The following is a 26,191-nucleotide window of genomic DNA, read 5'->3' as shown; positions in this document are numbered from 1 at the left end:
GTGTCCTAAGTGCTTTGCTGTGGTTTATGTGGGACTTTGTTTCCAGTAAAAATCTCCGGAGTGGTCAGTTCAGTTACTGTTCAGCTTCTTAAAGTGATTTTAACTCTGTTAGAAAAGAAGAAGAATAAATACATAATGCTATTTGAGAAGCTTTCTATGGTGAAAGAAAAAATAATGTATTCAGAATAATTAAAGTTAAACATATACTCACCGGCCACTTTATTAGGTACACCTGTCTAACAGCTTGTTAAAGCAATTTTCTAATCAGCCAATCACATGGCAGGATTTCAATTCATTTATGCATGTAAACATGGTCAAGCCGATCTGCTGCGGTTTAAACCGAGCGATAGAATAGGGAAATAAAGTGATTTAAGTGTCTTTGAATATGGCATGGTTCTTGGTGCCAGACGGGCTAGTCTGGGTATTTCAGAAGCTGCTGATCTACTGGAACTTTCATGCACAACTGTGTCTAGGGTTCTAAAGGCGAAGGGTCCAACCTGGTACTAGTAAGGTGTACCTAATAAAGTGGCCGGTGAGTGTATGCTTCAAAACAGAAGGAATTGATGTCAAATGATGCAAACTATACAGATAAATTATGTTGAAAAACATAATAATAAAAATAAACAATAATTTTTATAACATAAACATATGAACATATAAATAACTTATTTTATTATTATTATTTTAATAATATTTTAATAATTATTTTATTTAAATCTTGTTTTTTTGCAGTGCTGTATTTTTTCAGTCGGTTGCTATGATAGAGAGTATCTCCATTGTACCGTTTAAGTGGAAGGTTTTTTGCCGATTATTTGTTGACAGTTGTGCGGTATTGTCCTGCCCCTCCTCTGTTGTGATTATATGGCTCTGTTAGTGAAGAAGAAAATAAATAATGCCGTTTGAGAACCTTCCTATGAAGAAATAAAAAAGAATGTCTTCGAGTAAAACATAGATAAAATATGCTCCAAAACTGATGCAATTAATGTAAAATTATAATTGTACATTAAATATAAAGTTGATTTCTATTAAAAAAAGCATAATAACGCAAAAAAACTTTGCTTTAAACACATAAATATACTTTTTTTTTAGATGTACAAAATTAGTTTGTGTTGGCCAAGATTTTAACACAGAAGAAATTATCATCTGCTTTTTTTTCAAATTGATTTTTCTTCATTATAATAGGATGTCAATCAAGATTCAAATAATTTCTGGGACCCCAAAAGAAGCAGATTTCAACCCTAAATTCATTTTTTTCCAGTATTTGAATGAGTACTTGAGAGTCTACTCATGAAATAATGAGAGTTTTTCCAATGTGTATATCTTCAACACATCATACCAAAACTGATGCAACTGATATGAAATGTCTGCAAAATTATAAAAGTACCGAAATATTCACCACACAAATGTAAACTCATAAACTTAACATGTAAACAAGCAGTCTAATATTCTTTTTGTTTTCACCAGATCCTCCTGTTGTGGATCCAGTAATGATGGATGTTCGTTCTCCAACATTTGCGACGGTCAGTCTCCGCTGTCTGATTCTCAAGTCCAATCCAAACCGAATAGTCAGCGCCTACTGGTACCGTAATGGAATACCTTTACGAAACTCTCTAGTGGACTCCCAAAATGTCCCTCAGCTCCGCTTCAAACTGGACACCACCAATAACGGCACGTATGAGTGCAGGGTGAGCAATGGAGTCGGCATCTCAAACTGCACCTTCAATGTTTCTGGTGAGTTTTTACTGGGACTTTTCTTATGCACTGTATGTTAAGAGAAATAAACCTTTAAAAAAGATAAGTATTCGGGGAGAATGATCATCATGCTATACTTACCTCTCTAATGAAAATAATGTCCATCTTGTTGCATCTGTTGTACCAGTGTTGGGTTAAAGCATTATTTTACAAGTAACACGCTACGTTAGAATATTTCTTTTCTAAATGAACTAAAGTAATGTATTACTAATAGATTTATGTGAATAACTACAAAAATCCTAAAGAACATATACAGGCAAAACTAAAGTAATACCAGTGAATGGTATTAGTGATGTCTTGTGGAGCAAAATGAGTGATCTTTGCTGGAAATATTCTTTACAACTGCAGTGGACAGTAGCAGATTCCAAAATGAGATGCATATTAAGAGTTCAACATAAGGTGGTTATTTATTCATTCTTTCATTAATTAATTAATTCATTCATTCATTCATTTTTAACCACTTTTCCGGGGCCGGGTCGCAGGGGCAGCAGTCTTAGGAGAGGACCCCAAACTTCCCTCTCCCCAGACTCTTTCTCCAGTTCCTTCAGGGGGATCCCGAGGCCTTCCCAGGCCAGCCAAGTGACATAGTCCCTCCAGCGTGTCCTGGGTCTTCCCTGAGGCCTCCTAATGGTGGGACATGCTTGGAACACCTCTCTAGGTAGGCGTCCAGGAGGCATCCGAAACAGATGCCTGAGCCACCTCAGCTGACTTTTCTTGATGTGGAGGAGTAAGGGCTCTACTCCGAGCTCCTCTCGGGTGACAGAGCTCCTCACCCTGTCCATAAGGGTGCACCCTGCCATCGTGTGAAGGAAACTCATTTTAGCTGCTCTAATCCGAGATCTTGTTCTTTCGGTAATTACCTAAAGCTCATGACCATAGGTGAGAGTAGGAACGTAGATTGACCGGTAAATCGAGAGCTTTGTTCTTTCTTTACCAAAATAGACTGCTACATCGACCGCATTACTGCTGCCGCTAAACCAGTCCGCCTGTCAATCTCACATTCCATCCTTCTCTTACTCGTGAACAAAACCTCAAGGTACTTGAACTCCTTCACCTGGTGTAAGGACTTTCCTCCAACCTGGAGATGCAAACCCCCTTTTTTCTGGTGTAGCACTATAGACTCAGATTTGGAGGTGCTGATTCTCATCCCAGCTGCGTCACACTTGGCAGCAAACCGCCCCAGAGCGTGTAAATATAAATATTTTAAATATAAGCATTGCAATGATAAGCAAATGGTCTGTTTGTATCAGACGCAACATGACAGAAGTTATATACAGCCATTCAGAAGCACAGAATAGTGCACTCACTGCACTCCAGCGAAATGGTAAGATTTGCATTCTAATTAATACATTAAACCTCTTTTACATTATTAAATGTACATGCTGAATAACTGATATGTGTTGGCTTGCACTAAGTCACAGTTCTAAAGTTCCATTTCAAGCAATTTATTTTATTTTCAAGAACTGAGGTGAACTATCTGCTGCTGCTTTCAGTAGTGTGGCAATAAATGTCATGTAAAACGGCATTCAAACTCCCATTATAAGCATTTAACACTGAATAAAGCACATGAGGTGTACCTGAGGTGATCATTGTCAGCTTTCCGTTGTTCAGCTGCAAGAAATAGATGCAGTTTCTAAAATATAAATTTCATCTTTTGATTAGGACAAAAACTCATTTTAATATGTAAAATATTCCCTCTATCCTGTGCTTTTATTTAGAACATGATTTATAAGTCTTTGATGGTGTATTTAATCTGGCAACCTGGGGTCTGTTCTTCGTACATGGATTACCTAGTTAGCTGAATTGGGTTTTTGACAATTTGACATGATCCAGGATCATTTTTTTCTTCAAAACTCATCCAAGAGTTGTTGTCATAGCAACAGTTCTGGTAGCTCAAACCTGCTCGGGAGCAGGCTCATTTCATATAAACAGGATTAGATTGACTCAGTTCAAGCAAAGATAATACTGAACGTATGTACAGAATTCTGATATTTTCTTACGGTAGTAGTTATATACACTTAGGAAAATAGTAAATATATATTTGTAACTATATATATATATATATAAGTTATTAAGTTATTATATATATATAAGTTATTAATAAAACGTATGCTATCTGCACTCTAATAAAAGTACAAAGACTGCCACCTGGTGGTTCAAAAAGAACATTCATTGATTTGAACTTTTTAGATCGCTTTAGTACAATTTGTGTGTAATAGTCATGCACAATATGCGATTTAAAAAAAAAAGCAAAAATACATATGCAGTCATGAACATGTTTTGACAGCTATTATGACGGTGATTTGATGCTTCACAAAAGTTGCAGACACCTTTAACACTATCAAAACGCTTTTGTAAACATCCAGTTATGCTTTACACCGATTAAGAAACCGGCTCCTATAATACTACTATGGCTACTATAGTAAAGAGAATCCTCTCTAACTGTAAAACTAAATAAATAGCTAAATGCTCTTGACACATGAAAGGGTAAAGCCTGCAGCCCACAACAAAAGTGAAAAGTTATTGCATGTCATATTTAACAAAACGTTTCTTGCCAGCAGCCAATCGTTTCATTGCTGATCATGATTTCGAGGATCGATACATCTGTCCTTCACAACACACGCAGCAATATCAGATCAGTTCATTCAGACATTTTAATCTGAAAAATGTAAGAAAGCAGCATTTCCCGCTTGTACTTGGATAACTAGAAAAATAACTAGAAAACATTGCTTCATATTAACTTATACAGCATAACTTGATCATTTTTATAATTAACCTATTACAGTAAATACAGAAACAGTCTCATTTATAACAGAATGGAGTAACACTAGTTTTTGCCTTGATTTGCTCACTGATGTCTTCTGCATAGTCCACTATCCATCGAGTGACATTGATTACATTTTTAATAATCAGGTGGCGTAGTGGGTAGCATGATCGCTTCACAGCAAGAAGGTCACTGGTTCTAGTCCCAGCTGGGTCAGTTGGCATTTCTGTTTGGAGTTTGCATGTTCTCTCCATGTTTGCGTAGGTTTCCTCTGGGTGTTTCCTCCACAAGTCCAAAAACACGTGGTATAGGTAAACTGGGTAGGCTAAATTGTCTGTAGTCTATGTGTGTAAATGAATGTGTATGGATGTTTCCCAGTGATGGGTTGCACCTGGAAGGGCATCCGCTGCGTAAAACATATGCTGGATAAGTTGGCGGTTCATTGGGCTGTGGCAACTCCGGATTAATAAAGGGACTAAGCCGAAAAGAAAATGAATGAATGAATGAGCTGACAGATTAGCTGATAGACGTTGTTTTCAAACACTGGCAGAACATCTGAATAAGTTTAAATGGAATGCTTTAAACCCTTGGGTTGTAAATTACACTGTTGTGTTGTCACTGTTGCATTCTGGGACAAAAAGGTTCTGCAATGGACATATGAAGCAGACTCTGTCAAAATTGAGGCATCAAGGGTATGTCCAAGTAAGCTTCCCTCGTTCACTTAATGAAGTGGAACACACTTCAAAATGATGTCGGGGGTTCCCCCGATGGAGCAAGTGAAGGTAAGTTTGGGAGTATGTGTCTAAACATGTTACACAGCCTCAGTCTAAGCACTTTTAGAGGAGTGTGAAACTAAGATAGGGCATCACTGTGGCACAATGGGTAGCACGATCGCTTCACAGCAAGAAAGTCGCTGGTTTGAGCCTTGGCTAGGTCAGTTGGCATTTCTGTGTGGAGTGTGCATGTTCTGCCTGTGTTCGCGTGGGTTTCCTCCAGGTGCTCTGGCTTCCCCCACAGTCCAAAGACATGCGGTATTGGCGAATTGGGTAAGCCAAATTGTCTATAGTGTATGTGTGTGAATAAGTCTGTATGGATGTTTCCCAGAGATGGGTTTCGGCTGGAAAGGCATCAGCTGTTTAAAATATATGCTGGATAAATTGGAGGTTCATTTCACTGTGGCGACTCCACATTAATAAAGGGATTAAGCTGAATAGAAAACGATTGAATGAATGAAACCTGGATCATTGTAGCCAATCACAGTCTTATCTGTTGAGCATGTGACCACAATGGCCAATCAGTGGCGTTTAAAAATTGCTGATCAGCATCAAAATGGAGGTTTTTAGGAAGTTAGAACTGTTGGAAATGTGTTTTGATAAATTGCAGTGCAATGCATTTTATTAATTAGGGTTTTTATCGTAATTTCATGTTCACTGTTCATATACACTCATTAAACTGATTGATCATATTTCTGTTTCTCAAAAAGTAGATTATTTCACTAGGTTATGGGTTCAAATCCCTGTAAAGCAGTAACTGAGTAAATGTGCACCTCACTATGGATAATAATATCTGCCAAATCGATCAATTTAAATGATCCACTGATGGGACTCAGATGAGCGATTTGTTCATAGATAACGACAACTGAACATCTTGGACAAACTAAAGACCATAAATGCACAAATTAAACCATATAAAACAGCTAAAACTGGCTCAAACTGTGTCCTCCATCTGGAGCTGGATGATTAGCTCTGCAAGCCTTTCTGGAAAAGTGAATAGCATTAAAATAAAAAATGAGCCCGAGAAACGTCTGTCACTCACTCTTTACAGTTGAGCCGCCAGCTTTGTTAGCTTCTTCGGTAGTTGATGATGTAGAGATCTGCCAAGAAAGGCCAGACGGTGATGTGGCAGTATACTGTACACTTCCAAAAGGCCCAGGTGTTTCTGTTCTCTCTGTGGGGGGAAGAAAATTGGCTGCTGTTTTAGAGACTTGTAGGGTTTTTCCTGCTCAGTAGGGTCTTATCCAGGCTTTGCCAACACATCATGACAGCTGAGCGGTGCAAATGCTATCAGCTTTTTTTTCGGCACACGTTAAAGTGACTGCTGCTATACAGTATACAGCAGATTTCTGTAATATTGCACAATAAATTGTTGTGACTTTTAGCATGGAGCTGTCTTTATGATTATTAAGAAACATATTTATGCAAAAATGTAGCTTGGTCAATGAATTTAAAAGGTTGCTCTATGTAAAATGTTTTTAAAACATTACACTGCAAAAAAATGCTTTGAATTTTTGAAGTTCTTAAATCAAGAAGCATTTTCTAGACAAGTAAGTGTTTTGTTTTGGTTTCAGAAATAATATCTCAAAATAATAAAAAATAAATTTTTAATAATACATTATCAGCTGATTTAGTTTATTTTAAGGAAAAGTCACTTCATTTGGTCTTATTATTTCAAAAAACAAGACATTTTGCTTATCAATGCTTCTTGATTTAAGAAATTTTACATATTTGGACAAGAAACAAGACAAAAACTCTAAAGTCCCGGTCAGATCACATGATTTTTATTGCCGCTCATGAAAGTCACTATGTCAGGTTATGGGATTTTGTCTTGATAAAATCTTGACTTGTCGTGGCTAACAAATGTGCCAGACTACACGTTCTTACACAATCAGTTATCCCGTGACGTCCACGACGAGTGTTATTTCCCAAAGCAGTCACAAATGTTGGTATAACAGTATTTCTTATTTTAATTTATTTTTTTAATCTTATTTCACTCTCAATAAACACTGATGCCTGCTGACAATTAGGCTTCATTATTTAAGGGCATTCATTAATTAAATTCATCTTTAACTCTAGAGTGCTTTTACAATGTAGGTTTTGTCAAACCAGCTTAACATAGAAGTTCTAGTAAATTGAAACTGTGTCAGTCCAGTTTTCAATTTAAGTTTAGTTTAGTTCAGTTCAGTGTGGTATAATTTTCACTGCTGAGAGTCCTAACACTGAAGAGCAAATCCATTAATGCGCAGCTCTACAAGTTCCGAATCATGCAAGCCAGTGATGACAGCGGTGAGGATCAAACGTGTAATCCTTTTTTAATATTAAGATATTTTCTGTTTAAATCTAAATATATATTTTCCAGCCCTGGGTTGCTTATTAAACACTCCCTTGCCTGAACTTTCCGTGAGTGAGATGAAGAACATGAAAGCACATCAGCACCAAGGAAAAATCAGATGCTTGAGAAAAATTTTGAAATGAATTTTGAAAATTTTTTGAAAAATTTGCAAATATACAACAAGAGGTTTGTGATACAACAATTACAGTGAAAGATTAATTAAATCCTTATTTTCCACGGAGCGAAACAAATCCTCCACCCATATAGTTGAGTAGTAGACTGGCACGGAAAAAATATATATATATATGAATTTTTTTTTTTCTTGGAAAAAAATATACTTTTGAAAAAATTTTGTTTGGTATAATTTGTATCTTTATTTCAATGTATTTTTTTGTTGGTCAGTTATCAAGTAGATAAACAAGAATAATAAATCACATCCGAAGAGCTTCAAAACCAGTCCACTATGTGCTGCAGTCCCAAATCAAAAACTGGTTTGTTAAATAAAATAAAATCTAGCCTAAATATTCACTGTTTTAGAGAAACCTATAGCAAATGATAAAATCATCCATTTTCTGTAAGTTTCAATTTAATTAGTTTAATCGAGTAATTTGAATAAGCAAGACAGGCTTTTGCAATGTATTCAATGCACTCATCGTGTTTCCAGATTACCTCGGTTGGAAGGAAGAGAGAACTCAGAAAGTTGTTTTGAGAATTGAGATGTCTGCATATTTGTGCCAGTCTGTCAGATAAAATTGTTTAAAAACATGCTAGACTTTCTGCAATGGTGTTGTAAGGCGTCACAGACATGATATCGGTTGTCATAAACTGTCACATTACACAAGAAGAAGTGATTGAATTGAATTTTCAATTCAATTCAATTCAGCTTTATTTGTATAGCTCTTTTACAATTTAGATTGCGTCAAAGCAGCTTCACATAAATGGTCATAGTAACTGGAACAGTGTAGTTCAGTTTTTAGTGTTTAAGTTCAGTTCAGTTCAGTTTAGCTCAGTTCAGTGTGATTTAAAATCATTACTGAGAGTTCAAACACTGAAGAGCAAATTCATCGATGCGTAGCTCTACCAATCCTGAACCATGCGAGCCAGTAGCGACAGCGGAGAGGGAAAAAAACTTTACCTGATATGAGTGAAGAAAAAAAACCTTGAGAGAACCAGACTCAGTTGGGCAAGTTGAATCGTGAATTGTGAATCATGAATCGCGTCATCCCCATGACACCCTACGTCAAGGAAACCATGCCAAAATCCTGACAAAATTGTGTTATCTGACCAGGGCTTAAGTTAAAAAAAATTGTTTTTTTTTGCATTTAATCTTTTCAAAACCCCAGAGTTCTGTACAATAACAGCAAATACACACAACATGTTTTCTGTTTTTGGTTAAAAAGATGTCGTGACAATTTATGATTATTTTCAGGGGGTGTCCCCGAAACTTATCATGAATTGCTTACAAGTGTTTTTTTCTGTGCAAAAATAACAGCAAAGTGGATTTTATTTGTTAAGGATGGCACCAGATTAAATGTAAAAAATTATAAAAAAATTAAAATATTGAACTATAAGTTCCACATACCAGTATTGCAATTGTGTTTAGAGACACTACAGGCGGATGATATTAAAGTGTTTTCCTGTAATGAGATGCATATCTTTCATTGATGCTGTAGATTAATGGTTCTCGCCCTACAGGTCATGACCTAATAATGGCTTGCAATTTTGTCCCGCAATAATAAAACGCAATTAGCCATGCATACTTAGAATGGCAAATGAAAGTGACACTTTAAATTCAACATAACAGCAATGACTCGAAGCCGAAACCACAGAGTATCCTCCTCAGATTTAGTTTAAGACTGAATAGAGTCAAAAATTTGGTTATTTTTAGCCTATTTTTTTTCGTTGTGCTACTTGATAACACAAACTGCTATTTCTTGTCATATTATTTTAAAGTGCCACTATTACGCCTTTCATGCGGTGTGTAATGTAGCTGTTTGTGAGCATCTTCAAATGCCCTCAAACACTTTAGATGGTATGTGTTGTCAAGTCATACAGGGGAAAAAAAAAAATTACGTCCTAGTACAATTTATGCACTTTCACAGAGTCTCACATTATAATCGCTGAAGTGCAAAATGAATCTCTTAGATTGTATCTCCACTTTGCTGTTTATGAGGAGAGAATTTGCTAGAGCGCCCATTTGAGCCACTAAGTGTGAGGTCAATAAAGCTGAAATTTGTCTAGCAGTGACAAAACTAAATATTTATGAATGGCCATTGCATTCATAAGCGCACAAACGTGTATGATTGGACGTTATTCTCACTGCTGCATCAAGTAAGCAACATCTAAAAAAAATCAAATGCAGACTGTAAAGATTCATTAATTCATTTTCCTTCGACTTAGTCCCTTTATTTATCAGGGGTCACCACAGTGGAATGAACCGCCAAGATGCCCTTCCAGCTGTAACCCAGTTCTGGAAAACCCCCATACACACTCATTCACACATACACTACGGCCAATTTAGTTTCTTCAATTCACCTAAAGCGCATGTTGTTGGACTTGTGGAGGAAACCGGAGCACCCGGAGGAAACCCATGCCAACACAAGGAGAACATGCAAACTTGACACAGAAATGCCATCTGACCCAGTCCGGGGCTTGAACCAATGACCTTTTTGCTGTGAGGCGACAGTGCTAAATAATGAGTCAGCTTGTCGCTAACTGTAAAGATATAACTTTTCTGATTAATTGTGATCTGTTATCTTGAATTATCTTGAATTTGTAAAGTTTTTTTTTTTTTTCCCATAATCTCGTCAAATGGATAGTTCACTCGAAAATAAACATTTATTAAGTATTTGCTGTCGCACAAGTGGTCCCTAACCTTTAAAACTTTACTCACATATTGCTTGTTTCCAACCTGTTTAAGATTATTACTTCTGCCAAACACAAAGATATTTTGAAGAAAGCTAAAAACCTGTAACCATCGAGTTTCATAGTACGAAAAAAAAAACAACAAAAAACAATGCCTACAGGTTTTTAGCTTTCTTCAAAATGTCTTTTTTTGTGTTTAACAGAGGAAAGAAGCTCAAACAGGTTTGGAACAAGAAAAATGTGAATAAATGATGACAGCATTTGAATTTTGGGTCATCGATGCCTGAAGACCAGAAATCCCATGATCCCAGCAAACAATTTTGTTTAGTAGACGTCTAAAAGACATCTAAACACAGACAGCTTGGCTAAAACAAGGCTAAAGTCGGGCTGTCTGTGAAAATCTAATAAACATCTAAGAATCAACCAAATAGACTGATTAGACAGACTTTATATGTGTAGTCATTCATTTCTGTTTATTTTATGACTAGTTTCATGATTGGTATTTAAAGACATTGGTCAGGTAATTCTCAGTCTCTCCTGGCTGACCAATGGGCATGAGAGGGAAAGTCGAGCAGGAAATTTTCTTTGTTCTCCTTGTGGGTTTGTACAGTCCCAAGATAGACTGACAAAACTTTAACTCATGGTTTAAAACTACACTGAGCATACAAGTTATCGTCCTATGTCCTAGATCATGGGTTGTAGAGATTGTGTATGAAGAAGAATGACACAAAACATGACTATTTTAGAAATACATAAAACATAATTCATGTGTTTGTCTAATGTCTTGAATAGGGCATATACAGGTGTACATATTTAAAGAGAAAGTCAGGTAGAAAATGCAAAAGTTTACAAACATAACATTTACTCTGGGCTGAATTTTGAGAGTTTTAGGGGATGGAGGGTGAAGGTGTAGGGGTTCTTGGGAATGTCCTTGAAGATGGGATAACTCGAGCTCTGGCCAACATCTTGGTAGATAAGATGTCACAGAGTGACTTTCACCGGCAAACTTGCTGGCACCAGGAGTCATGAACTCACGTAAAACAAACCAAGAGCCTTCTAGGGGTCATAACGGAATTTCTCCTTCAGACTGTATGTTACACTGGGTATGATTAAAATGGCTAATGAAAAATTCCATTACTTTAGAGAGAAGTGCCGTTTTTATTAGCCATTTTAATCATACCCAGGAAGCATTTTTTGCTTTTAAAAGAAGTCTAATAGATGTCTTATAAACGTTTAAACATTGTCATCTTGGCTAAAACAAGGCTAACTTTGGGCTGTCATAAAAAATCTAATAGACGTTTAAGAATAGACCAAAACTTGTCATCAAATAAACAGAATTAGATGACTACACATATCTGTCTGTCTTATCTGTCTATTTGATGACTAGTCTAGTTTTGACCTATTTTTAGACATCTATTAGATGTTAACTGACAGCCCAAGTCTAGCCTTGTTTTAGCCAAGGCGACTATGTTTAGACGTCCATTAGACATCTATTAGAAACAAAAAATGCTCGCTGGGATTCCACAGTAAGGGCTCTATTTTGACGATCCATGCACAAAGTGCAAAGTGCATGGCGCAAAAGCATTAAGGGCGTGTCAGAATCATCTGAATACTAATCGTGTCAGAAAATCCGCTTTGTGTTGTGGTGCATGGTTTAACAGGGTTGAGCTTATTCTCTTAAATAGTTATAGGTGTGTTTTGAGAATAAACCTATCAGAGTCTCATCTCCCATTCCCTTTAAGAGTCAGTTGCTTCGCGCAATAGCGCATTTGCTATTTACATTGTGGACTTTGTATGTGGAAAAAAAATGAACACTTTACCAGTGAGAAAAAAAGTTAAACAGCATCTACAGGGTGAGAAAGAGGAAATGAGCCTCCTCATTATTTACTTTCACTTTCGCTCTCGTGGATAGGGAAACGTGTTGTATGCACAGACATCCATTAGCCTATACCTAATTAAATTAGTTTGTTAAGCACAAATATTTGTTTCTAAACTATTTCTAAATTCAGTTCTAATTTCCAGCAAACGAATAAATAAACAATAATAACAAAGTCTTCTTATATCAAAAAATAAGTTATATTCAAATACACATGCAATGCCCCATATGGTCTAAAACCTGACAGGTGGACAAATCTAAGCTTGTTTTTAATAAAACATAAATATATCAGCTAATAATGATAACATTATACAAAACCGAATTGTTATGAATAAACTGAAGATAAAAAATTACATGAAGAAGGCATGAAGGCAGTGGTTTTTATATTTATGTAGAAAATAATATTTTTTGTAATATTTTAATCATTTAATTCTTTTTCATATGTAAAGATATTTGCCTATTGCTGTACATCCTGTGTGTATTAAGCAATGTTTAAGCGTGGCTCACAAATAACACGATCTGCGCTGGACTATAGACCTGCTTTGAGCTGGTCTATTAAACAGTGTGTTTTAGTTTCTCAAAATAGCAAGGCGCTAGCAGCTCTTTAACACACCTTCTTTTTTAGACCAAAACGCCTATGGGTGCACATATGAGTGCAAATGCATTTGCTATTTAAACAGCGTGGTGCAAAACGTCAAAACGACTCTTCAACCAAGCTGACACTAGCCAACAATTGTGTCGCGCCTTATGCCGTATTGCGCCGGGTGTATGATAGGGCATAATTTCATCGAACTACACGTTTGTTTGTTGCAAATCCTCCCCCTTTAGTGGCGAAAATCACATATTTTGCATTCAGTCCACTTTCTTCTAGCAATTTAACGAAGTTATATCTAATAAATGAGAAGTATTGTATATCCATGTACATTAGCTTACTCTCACATTGAAAAGCAATGAGCTTAAGATGGTGGCAATTCATCATATTCAAGCATTTGTTTAATTAGTCATGCTCTCTTTCACTTTGTTTGTTCTTTCAGCTCAGCCGTACGATGCGGAATTTTACTACGACACTCCAAATCCCATTCGCACCTTGAAGAACAATTATTCCTACATCTTACAGTGGACCCAGAAAGAGCCCGGCGCTGTGGACAAAATCATCGGCTACTGGATCAATGTCCGACAGGTACACACACACACCAACGCTGGAAGCTTAATATTTACTGCTTCTTTCCATCCTCCTTCCGTTTGTCCATTCTTTCTTTCTCCGTGGTTGACTCGGTGGGAGGTGGATGAGTAGAATAAGTGTGTTTGTAATAGGAGTCAGGGGAATAGTGTGCTCTATGTAGGGAGCAGACAGCGGATCGATCGCTGCTTGTACTGCATTAAAGAGACTCTCAGAACCCCACCGGCCCAACACAAGAACACAGAAGCAGCCTGATTGGGTCTGTATTTCATCCCTTCTGGGGGACAAAAAAGCCCATACACCCTAAGGTGGTTAAACCTTCACATTGGTCAACCACAGTGTGATAAACAACCAGCTTGGATTAAAATGCAATGTTGCTAAAGGCCATTCTGAGTGCACGATTTTTCATTGTCATTGATGAAGTAAAATCGACCTTTAGTTTTGACCTCTTTGGACAAAATATGGGTGTTGGCATGAATAAATGGCGATTTAAGGTTGCGTATTTATAGCACACACAATCCTATTGTGTTTAGTTTTGAGTGCTCCTCCATAGAGATGAATCTTGTCCTCATTGTGTCCGTCGGACTGGATTTTGCCAGATGGGATTGGATGTTCATGTAGAGCGCGCTTTATTTTGCACACATGCAGCAATATTTCACATGGAGTCTGCCTTTTGACCTTTGTTCTTTGTTCCTGAGTCAGCAGCATGAATATGAATATCTGTGTTACAGCTGAGCATTGTCCAGAAGTTAGTGTCTGAATGAATTATTTAAAACATGTCAATTTGTTCTAGTTTACACTGTAAGGCTTACAGACTGACACCTTGTAGATTTTGAACACATGACTCATACAAGTGACACCTTGAACACATAACTCAAACAAGTGACACAAGTGTTGTCTGAGATCAAAAATAACAAAATTAAAGTAACCTAATACTTAAATTTTTTTCTTTTAAAAATCCATTATCCATTACTTCCAACCAATTTTACAATTTTCCCAACCAATTTATTTCACATGGATTTTGCCTTTTGACCTTTGCTCCTGAGTCAGCAGCGTGAGGATGCATGAATATCTGTGTTACAGCAGAGCACTATCCACTAATTGGTGTCTGGATGAACTATTTAAAATATGTCAATTTATTTAAGTTTACACTTTAAAGCTCACAGACTGACACCTTGTATTTTTTCATATGATTCACATAAGTGACACAGGTGTTGTCTGAGATGAAAAATAACAAAATTAAAGTAACTCCAAACTTAAAATAATAATAAAACTAAATTTTTATATATAAAATGCAAACTAAATTAATTTTATTAATAAAAAATGATTCATATTTTTTTCCCTTATCAATTCATTCCAACCAATTTTCCTCCTGATATTTCCTGGAAATCAAAATCAAGCTTTTTAGATGCTACTATCAGTATGCTAGTCTTAAAGGAGAACTTTTTTGGCAAAAGCTTATTTTACTATTTATTATACTATATTTACTTATTTTATTTTACAAGTCTCCTAGATCTAAACAGTTGACATTTTTTAATCCATTCAGACGATTTCTTGCTGTAGTGTGGTCACTTTTCACTTAGCTTAGAGTAATGAATTGAAACAGATATAAACATTTGCATTTTGTTCAGAAAATGTAAAAAAAAAATCATTCATTCATTCATTTTCAACTGCTTTTCCGTGGAGATTGTGTTGCCCAAACACACTAAAGTGGCTCAATAATATTTAGATCGGGTGACTGTGCAGTCCAGGCTATGGAAGACATTTAACTTTACTCATGTTCATCAAACCGCTCTATCACCAGTCTTGCTGTGTGTATCTGTGCATTATTATCCTGTTACACGGCACCACCTTCAGGATGCAATGTTTGAACGCTTGGGTCCTCCACAATAATTTGGTACTCCTTGGCAGTGACGAGCTCACCTAGCACAAGTATTGGGCCTAGGGAATGCCTTGATATTGCTGACCAAACGATCACTGATCCACTCCCATGCTTCACTCTGGGCATGCAACAGTCTGGGTGGTACGCTTCTTTGGGGCCTGTCCACACCCCAACTCTCCTGAGTGAGAGAAACACAGTGAAGGTGGACTCATCATAGAACAATACTGTACATGTTTCACATTGTCCACAGATTTTCACAGCTGGCACCAGTGAAACAGACATTTGGCATTGGCATGACTGACCAAAGATTTGGCTTTACAGTAGCAGCTTTGCCATGTATATTGATCCTGTGGAGCTCCACACCAACAGTTTTAATGGAAAAGGAGAGTTGAGGTGCTCATCTAATTTTGCAGTGAGTTGGGCAGCTGTGGTTTTATGTTTTTGGTTACAGTCTGGGTTTGCACCCAGACATACTGTACCTTTCAGACAGCTTCCTCTTGTGTTCACAGTTACTCCTGTTGGATAAGGTTCTTTCTTCTTAGTGGTTTGCTGGATCTTGACACATCACAAATACTTGCTGTCTTGGTCATGGATGCACCAGCGAGACATGCACCAACTATTTGTTCTGTTTTGAACCCTGATACGTTACCCATAAAGTTGTGTAAATTGCTATATTTTAAGCAAACTGTGGTATTACTTTTCTAATTAAACTTTCAGACTCTGCTCTTACTAGTGACATGTGCAATCAATAAAGATTGGCCTCCAGGCTGATCAAATTTAGCCATGAAACCTCCAACACTAAATTAGGCAGTGCAAATATAAGGGATAATCAACAGATTGCCAAGCATTAAAGGATTTTATTAGAGTTCACACTAAGCTGATGGTTAATTATAAGCTACATTGGTATGCTGTCCTGGGAGAGAGCCCTGAGCTCATAAGATCCTCGAGCCCAGGGCTCCCTCCCTTTGCTAGGCGAGAGGGGAGTTTGAGCTCAGGTAGATCTCAAGAACTCCCCTGCTGCAGTAGCTAATGAACAGATAGTGATTGCTCTTAAGAGATAACTACTTACTAGAAGCATGTCTATGGTGCCGACTTGAATTAGTCAAATAACTTAAGTTGCATGTTTTTGGACGATGGGAGGAAACTGGGGAACCCGGGGGAAACCCATGTGAGCACAGGGAGAAAGTGCAAACTCTGCACAGAAACATCGGCTGGTTTGGTAAAGCCTGGAACCAGAGACGTTCTTGCTGTGAGGCAACAGTGCTACACACTGAGCCACCATGTCACCTATCTAGGTGGAAGAGGGAATTCTTCAAAACCAAGATAGCAGTGGTGCGTAACCCAGGGTATTTGTAGTAGCTTAGGAGTCGTCTGATTGGTGCATTGAGAATTGGAAAATGCGGATCCAGCCACTAGCATTCATAAGCATGTGATCCTTTCGAAATTAGTTTATGAATAAACATCACTAAATGGGAGGCAAAGAACCACCCAATTTTTTTTTGTAGTTTTACTACATCGTTGTCATGTAAACCTACTCACACCTGCCCTTCTCCACAATGGATGTCCAGCATTCTCCAGCCTCTTGTGCCTAGACTGCAGTTCTGCACAAGAAGTTTGGCCAGAAGAGAAACGGTCGTGCCCAACTGAGCCTGGTTTCTCTCAAGGTTTTTTTTCATTCACTTCATCAATTGGTGAGGTTTGTTCCCCACCATTGTCACTACTGGCTTTTTTGGTTGAGCTGCGCGTCGATGGATTTGCTCTTTAGTGTTTGGACTTTCAGCAGTCAAATTTAACCCACACTGATCTAAACTAAACTGAACTTCAACTCTGAAAACTGGACTGACCTACCCGGGCTCATTGTGGAAACGTAGCCCCGTGGACGTTTCTGCAGACCGCAAAATACGTCCCGGGAGGTCCGTATTCGAGCAGTTTTTGTTTTCGTGGATTTACTAGAGGCCGATGTGCGCGCTTTTTCGTGTCTCGGACGCCTCTCGGTAGTGCGCGCCGTTCGCGCCCGCACTGTTCTTGCATGAAAAACCGCCGGAGGCCACTGTGAAGCGACCGTCCGTCCGGCTGACTAGCTGAACGACTGAACGATCAACCGGGCGGTTGACCCGACCGGCCTTCTCTTCCTCTTCTAAAAAAAAAAAGCAAAAGCCCTTGTCTTTGATTTTGACAGCCTTTTCGGATCTCGCCGCGTTCTCGCCCTTATTTTTTGGATGTTGTTTTTTATCTTACCTGATTACCGGAACCGCTCTTCCCTGGACTTAATCTCGTCGTTCCCGCGGCCGGCTCCTCCTCCTCCAGGCCTCCGCTCCGCCGACGTAACGCTGCAAGCTAAGCGGACAAACTGGTTGCAGTGGGAAAGCCCTCCACAAGGAGGCGAGCCATCAGACGGCGAGCACGAAGAGGAGGAGCAGAGCGGCATCACACCCCCCCGTAGCGTTTGCTCGAAAAAAAAAAAAATTAACGCGGCCATACGTACCTCCGGCCACGAAAAATCGCAGCCTCCAGAAACGTCCGTGGGGCTACGTTTCCAGAATGAGCTTGGGTTGGGACTGACACAATTTCAATTTACTAGAACTTCTATCTTCAGCTGCTTTGACACAATCTACACAGTAAAAGCGCTATAGAAATTAAATAGATTAAACAACCCAAATATACATTTTCGAAGCGTTCACTGATATTCTCTCCCCGCCTGTGGATCCCAGTTGAAATCTGATCACCATTAGAAACAAACAAACGCTCTCGAACCATCACGGGACGACCCTCCAGTATTGGTGGTGCCATCGGTGCATCAACACTCCCTTCGCCACAGAATCTCTTCATCAGATTTTTTGATTCCGACGTCCTAATCATCTATTCATAGAAACCTGGCCCAGAGGGGGGGCGGCAGTAGCGGAAGAGCGCCGATGAATTATGGAAAGAGGCAGGAATCAAAGCGAATGGGGAGGGTGAGATTAGCCACTTGTCTTTGTGTGCATGAATAGCTAATCTCCCCCTCTTTAAAACCTTACCTTAAGTAAGAGTCTACAGGGACCAATGAATTAACATCCTGACTGCGGCAAGCGTGCATTAACTTTTATAAGCGTGCGTGTGTGCGAGACAGATTATAGATGGGTTTCTCAGTAGACTCAGTTGAGTATATGTGCATATTTGATCACAGTGGAATAACAATGAATCTCTGTGTGTGAATAGTGCGGTATGGTTCATTGGTTGTGTGAGTGTATCTCTACGGTCAAGATTTTTGTGTGTTGGTGTATGAATTTGTCTGAGGTGTGAGAATGCGCTGCTGTGGTAATGTTGATAAATCTTTTATTGATGTTGCTCTGAGAAATGTAGACAAGAATAGTGGGAAGAGAGCGAGGGGTAATGAGCTGAAGAAAGCACTGCCATTGTTTCTCACTGAGAAGCAGAGCGTTCGATACGGAGGGATTTAGTCTCTAACTTTAGCAACATCTCTCGTTACTCATCGTGTGTTTGGAAAATCACTAGATTTGTGCTTGAGGAAAGGAAGTTAATTAACTGTGTGACGAGCACATGTAGACCGCATGAGAGATCCTGAATAGTTTATTTGACATGGAATGCAGATAGGATACTGTATGGAGAAGTTTTGAAAAACTATGTACTGTTATTAATCACTTTTATTTCACTTTATGTGCTGTAGAAAGTTGTACAACTTGCTGTATTTATGTGCAGTGGATGGATAAACTGTAATTCAGGGAAGTGACTTCATACTCAGGTGATTGCACGAAGATCCTTGTTTACATTGTGAACTGGTTACACGTCTGCATTCCTACCAAGAATGTAACCTGCCTGCTTATCCTAGTACACTTTCCACATTGTTTTGAATAAATTGATGAAAGAAGATACTCACCCTTGTCTTTGAAGAACATCAACATACTGAAATCAAATTCCACAGAATATGCGCCAGCAGTAATCCACAGATTTGTTTTTTGAGTTTATTGATTCATTTATGTACAGTTGAAGTCAGCATTATTAGCCCCCCTGAATTATTAGCCTCCCTATAAATTTTTCCCCAATTTCTGTTTAACAGAGAGACCATTTCTTCACTATATTTCTAAACATAATAGTTTTAATAACTCATTTTTAATAATGATGACAGTAAATCATATTTGACTAGATATTTTTTCAAGACACTTCTATACACCTTAAAGTGACATTTAAAGGCTTAACTTGATTAATTATGTTAACAGGACAAGTTAGGGTAATTAGGCAAGTTATTGTATAACGATGGTTTGTTCTGTAGACTATCGGAAAAATATAAAGAGGCTGAATTGAATTGAATTGAATTGAATTTTATTTGACAGATTTTAGACAAACTGTACAAAAAGTATTCCATACACTTTGTTCAAAAAAACTGTCGAGGATAAAAACACAATAAAGCCCTGGGCTTATTTCCATTGTGGTCCTCTGTTAAATTAAAACAATGTATGGCTTCATAATACTAATGAAGAATAAAACAAACAGTCGCCACAGCGGTACAAACAGCCAACCTATCCAGCACAATGTCCCTCCAGCCGCCAACCTATTCACACTCAAGTAACATAATTTAAAAAATCCTCATCCACCATGCAAAACTAATTATCCTCATCAAACAACCATCTTTTAATAGCTTTTTTGAACAACCTTAAATCTTTTATTTCCTTGATTGCTTTTGGTAGTTTGTTCCACATGATTGCACTTGTATATAAAAACATATTTTTCCCCACTAAACTTCTAAATTTAAATAAACAAATATTAAAATCCCAACTCCTAGTACTGTATGAATGCTGTTGCCTCACCATTTGAAAATAGTTCATCAAATAGCTAGGAACCACATTATTAAACATTTTACGTACCATTCCCAGTTTTAAAAAACACACTCTATTACTAACAGTTAACATACCTAATTTATTAAAAGACTCTTTGTGCAAATGTGCTCTAGGATGCATTTTTAAAATTATTCGTACTCATTTATTTTGTGCCTTTTGCAATTTCTCCTTCAAATTTTGTGAGCAGCTACTGTACCAAAATGACGTAGCATAATCAAAATGGGGTTGAATTAAAGCTCCTGCCAACAATTGTAAAGAATGAACATCCAAAAGATCAGATTGCCTTGCTAAAAACCTAATTTTTCCACAAATCTTCGTAAAAACTTTTTTTGCCATAGCATCTCCTGATAATTTATTATCTATTAAGCAACCCAAATAGTTTATCACATTTTTTGACTGAATTTTCCAATCATTAATCTTAACTACCAAATTATCATCTTTTTTTAATTTCACTCTTGAAGCAAATAAAATAGCCTCTGGCTAATAATTTTTACCTTAAAATGGTGTTTAAAAAAAATTAAAAACTGCTTTTATTCTAGCCGAAATAAAACAAATAAGACTTTCTCCAGGAGAAAGGAATATTATCAGACATACTGTGAAAATTTCCTTGAAAATCGAAATTTGAAAATCATCTGTGAAATATTTAAAAAAGAAAAAAAAAATTCAAAGGGCGGTGAATAGTTCTGACTTTAACTGTAAATGTGACCAACTAAATATTTAGAGTTTTCTCTAAAATTTCCGGAGGAAACCCACGCGAACACAGGGAGAACATGCAAACTCCACACAGAAATGCCAACTGACCCAGCTGAGGCTCGAACCAGCAACCTTTTTGCTGTGAGGCGGACGTGCTACCCACTGCGCCACCGCGCCACCTTGAATATTTTTATTTAATATATGTTATTTTATTTTATTTATCTAATTTGGAAAGACCTTCGTTTTTTTACTATATATTTTAACTATGTATTACTACATTACATACTACATCTTTATAATAATTTGCAGAATTTATATATTTATATTTAGTTTTTATCCCTCTCAGGAGAAAAAAAAACCCTTTCCTAAATGTGTATTTGTAGTCTCTCTCTCTCATTCTCTCTTTGCTTAAACGTTCTTCTTTACCTCTGTCACTTTCATATAACAGTTGCACAGAGCGCTTTCATTTCCTCTGAACGCTCCAGAAGAAAAGCCTTCTCTCGTCTCTGAAATGAGTGCTGTGTTTTCAGAGAACGCAGGAAACACAGAGCCTCATTTCTAATGCTTGTTTACCGCTGCGCAAAAACTACAGTCCCTCTAGAATAAACTTACGCTGACAGAAGAAGATGACAAACTTTCATTACACGTTATTATTTTGGGCTCATAACAGGCTCAACTCTGTGTTCAGACGTTGTTCTAAATTTGCTGACAAATAACAAAGCCCCGTTTTCATCTTTTAAACACACCCTTACGCGCATACAGCCATATTTTACTCAAACAGCTGTCCGGATTGAACCCAGACCTCAGATCAGTGGGGTGACGCACCTCTGAGAGACAGACAAGTGTGTTGAATGCATTTGCAGGTTTTTATTGAGTTGTAGCTGCAGGGAGATCTAGAGGAGCGAGACTCACATCTCACACACCTGTCACATCTTATAGCTGTGTGTGTGTGTGTGTGTGTTTAATACATAAAGCCCAATGCAATGTGATGGAAGTCTTAAATCTGCTCAGTTCTGCTTTTTATTCATCCTGTAATGAATCTGTATGCAACATGCCTGACAAAAGCCACTAATCTGAGACTGATTGATTCAGCAACTGTGATGTGTATGCGTGTGCGTGTGCATGCGTGCTTTCTTTGCGTGCGTGCTTGCGTGTGTGTGCGTGCGTGTGTGTGTGTGTGTGTGAGTGTGTTTTAATTGAAAGCATATTCAGAGATTGTTGTAAATTGTATGTAATGGTGAAAGGTTCTTTCGTTCGTTTGTTTGTTCAGTTTGTTCGTTCATTCTTACGTACGTTCGTTCATTTAATTCCTTCATTTATTTGTTTGTTCGTTTGGTTTTCTGTTCGTTTATTTAGTTCATTTCTTTATTCAATTATTAATTCGTTCACTCCTTCATTCCTTCATATATTCTTTTCATTTGGCTCTGGTGCCCCACTGATAATTCAACCCCAAGAAATATTTATTTGTTGATTGATTGATTGATTTATTCATTAATTTCTCTATGTAAACCTTTGATAAATAAGGGACTAATCTGAAGGAAAATTAATAAATTAATTTATTATTAATTCATTTATTCATTTATTCATTGCACTGTGATGACCCCTGATAAATCAAGGACTTAGTTGAAGGTAAATGAAGGAATAAATTAATGATTCAGGAAATTTTAGCAGGGGTCGTCTTTCATTCATTCATTTGGTTCATTCCTCTATGGAAACCTGATAAATCAGGGACTAATCTAAAGGAAAATGATTTGATTGATTGATTGATTGATTGATTCATTCATTCATTGATTCATTCATTCATTCATTTATTCATTCATTCATTCATTCAGTTAATTGCACTGTGACAATCCCTTATAAATTGTACAGTCTAATTATTTCATTCATTCATTCATTCATTCATTCATTCATTCATTCATTCATTCATTCATTCATTCATTCATTTAGTTCGTTCCTCTATGGAAACCTGATAAATCAGGGACTAATCTGAAGGAAAATTATTTTATTCATTCTGTCATTTATTCCTTCATTCCTTCATTCATTCATTCATTCTATTCATTTTCTGGAAATCTTTGATAAATCAGGGACTAATCTGAAAGAAAATTTATTAATTTATTATTAATTAATTAATTATTTATTAATTACACTGAAAACCCCTTATAAATCAGACTTAGTCATTCATTCATTCATTTATTCATTCATTCATTCATTCACTCACTCACTCACTCACTCACTTATTCATTCATTCATTCATTCATTCATTCACTCACTCACTCACTCACTCACTCATTCACTCACTCACTCACTCACTCACTCACTCACTCACTCATTCATTCATTCATTCACTCACTCACTCACTCACTCAGTCACTCACTCACTCACTCACTCACTCACTCACTCACTCATTCATTCATTCACTCACTCACTCACTCACTCATTCATTCATACATTCACTCACTCACTCACTCACTCACTCACTCATTCATTCATTCATACATTCATTCATTCATTCATTCATTCATTCATTCATTCACTCACTCACTCACTCATTCATTCATTCATTTTCCTTCAGCTAAGTCTTTGATTTATCGGGGGTTATCACAGTGCAATAAACTGTGGCTCATTTGGTTTATTCCTCTGTGGAAACCTCTGATAAATCATGGACTAATCTAAAATTTGTTTTTAATTGACTAATTTATTTATAAATTTGTTTGTTTGTTTGTTTGTTTGATTGTTTGTTTGTTTACTCACTCATTTATTTATTTGTTATTTATTCACTTATTCATTAGTTTATTTGTACGTTTTAGCTAAAAAGAACACCTAGTTTATTGATTTGATTTGATTTGATTTTTCAAGTAGTTGGGTTGTTTGACACAGAAATCAAAAATCTATTTTAACAGTAATGAGAGTTATTGTTTTGGTTTAATTTTAAAATTTGTCATACAATATATCTTTGTAAATGCTTTATTAATTTGCACAATTTCTGTAATAAATGCAAAAATATGAAAAGTCACACAAATCAGACATGCAAAAAAGCAATGCAACAATAATAATTAACTATAATAATAATAATAATAATAATAATAATAATAATAATAATAATAATAAAATAAAATAATAATAGGTGACGCAGTGGATCAGTGGTTAGCACTGTCACCTCACTGCAAGAAGGTCACTGGTTCGAGTCCTGGTTGGGGCATTTCTGTGTGGAGTTTGCATGTTCTCCCAGTGTTGGCATGAGTTTCCTCTGGGCGGTCCGGTTTTCCTCGCAGTCCAAAGACATGCAAAATAGGTGACTAACTAACCCCTAAACTAAACCCTGTGTTGTATGAGTGTGTGTGTATGGGTGTTTCCCGGTACTGGTTTGTGGCTCGAAGGGCATCCACTGCATAAAACATATGCCAGAATAGTTGGCGGTTGATGTTAATTGCTAATGCTCTATTTTCTGTCATGAATCTATTTCACTTAATTGGTTGAACCGATGTGTTTTACAAACATTTGGATTTATCTATAATTTGTGATGTCTTTAGATGGACCTAACAGCTTGTAGGAGACAATAAGCGATACGATTGTTAATTCATTCATTTATTCTTAGTGCCGGTCGACGCTAGACAGAACAAATCAATCTTGACCTTTGACCCCATGCCATACTGTAAAACTGAATCTTGTTATGATCTGCCATTTTTCAGCATAAAGTTACTGCTACATTTGGCGCAGGTGTGTTTTCAGGCAGGCTGATTTGTAGAGCTCTGTGAGTTATGATGAAAAATGTGAAATTATGGGGGGAAAAAAAACTTTCTGGTAGCCCCTGGTCTTTTCTAATGGATGTGTGAGTGATGAAGGGACAGGGAGAACATGCACAGAATGCCGATACATTATCAGGACATCAACAAAGAACAACAAATGACTGAATAAAAAAAGACTGTCAGAGGTGAAAGAGTGTGAGTGAAATAAAGCACAGATGTGAAACGTTACCGCACATTTTCATTTGTTTACGTTATTAGTGTACCATGTCATGAACTAACAGGGATTAATATTCTTTCCAAGATCAAATTATCTTTGCCAGTACTGGTGAAAATGAAAGGTTCTTTATTGTCATTAATAGTTCCCTTAAGAACCTTTAACTTGAATGAAATTCCCTTGTAATTTCTTTTGACTAAACAATAGTCAAAAGAAATTATCAAAGGTGTTAAATATATACACTCCATAATATCTGAAGCATTTAAAACATTTAAAACTGCTATACATGGCACAAATGCCGTAATATTTATGTGTTTCTCTAAGGTTCGCTTCTCTACTATGACACTGTGTTGCATGTGGAGTGATTCAGTGCTTTGGGCTGTAAAGGATAATCAATGAATTGCTGTGCATTCAAAACATTTTTGCCTGCCACCGATTATTCTTATTATATGGTCATTTGTAGACTTTATTTATTTATTTATTTATTTATTTATTTATTTATTTATTTATTTATTCATTCATTCATTTATTCATTCATTCATTCATTCACTCACTCACTCACTCACTCACTCACTCACTCACTCACTCACTCATTTATTTAATCATTTATTATTTATTAATTAATTAATTTATTTATTTATTAGTTTATTTACTCACTTTTTATTTATTTATTCATTTTTAATTTAACTTAATTTATTCTAATCTAAATTTATTTTAATTACTTTCATCTTAACTTACAATAATCATCAAATCAATAAAATAATAATAATAAAAATTAAGAATTTTTTTAATCAGAATAGACAAACAAACACAGACAGAAAAAAATAAAACACTTTTGATTTGAACAACTTTAAAAATGTACTACAGTATAACTAAAATTCCTTTTGGCAAACCCAAAACAGTGGTTTTGTTTTAAGGCACTTGCATTCATGAATAAAAAAGTATCCAAAATTAGAATATTATTCAATACAAATTGAACATATTTCCCTAATAAAAATATAAGTTTTAGAAAATCGGAAAGACAACTTGAGAAAAAATGTTAGCCCCTTGAATGAATCAGACCAGAAGGTTCTGCTATGAATAGTCAAAAAGTGGTCATTTGCAGAGTTATAAACGTGTTAAAAGCTAGTTTTGCTCTTTGCAGTGCAATATTTGGCCAACTTATCATATGTTATGACATTTAGATTCATATTAGATTACCTAGTACCACTTTGAATCAGACACAGGCAGACAGAGACTGTATGTGAAAGAGAGAGAGATCATGTGTGTGCATATA

General features: G+C 36.7%; 1 protein-coding gene across 3 annotated transcripts in view; it reads left to right on the top strand.

Moving 5' to 3' along the window:
* mdga1 (MAM domain containing glycosylphosphatidylinositol anchor 1) overlaps window positions 1–26,191 on the top strand; it is a 406,307-nt gene that overhangs the window by 289,275 nt on the left and 90,841 nt on the right. For all 3 annotated transcript variants that reach the window (XM_073920291.1, XM_073920290.1, XM_073920292.1), the window contains exons 10-11: window positions 1,465–1,731; window positions 13,400–13,545. In XM_073920291.1, coding sequence (XP_073776392.1) covers window positions 1,465–1,731; window positions 13,400–13,545 — 413 coding nt within the window. The remainder of the gene's footprint in view (window positions 1–1,464; window positions 1,732–13,399; window positions 13,546–26,191) is intronic.

This window comes from Danio rerio, chromosome 13, assembly GCF_049306965.1.
Source record: "Danio rerio strain Tuebingen ecotype United States chromosome 13, GRCz12tu, whole genome shotgun sequence".
In the NCBI taxonomy this organism is placed as follows: Eukaryota; Metazoa; Chordata; class Actinopteri; order Cypriniformes; family Danionidae; genus Danio; species Danio rerio.
This window is presented reverse-complemented; position numbering and strand designations above follow the sequence as displayed.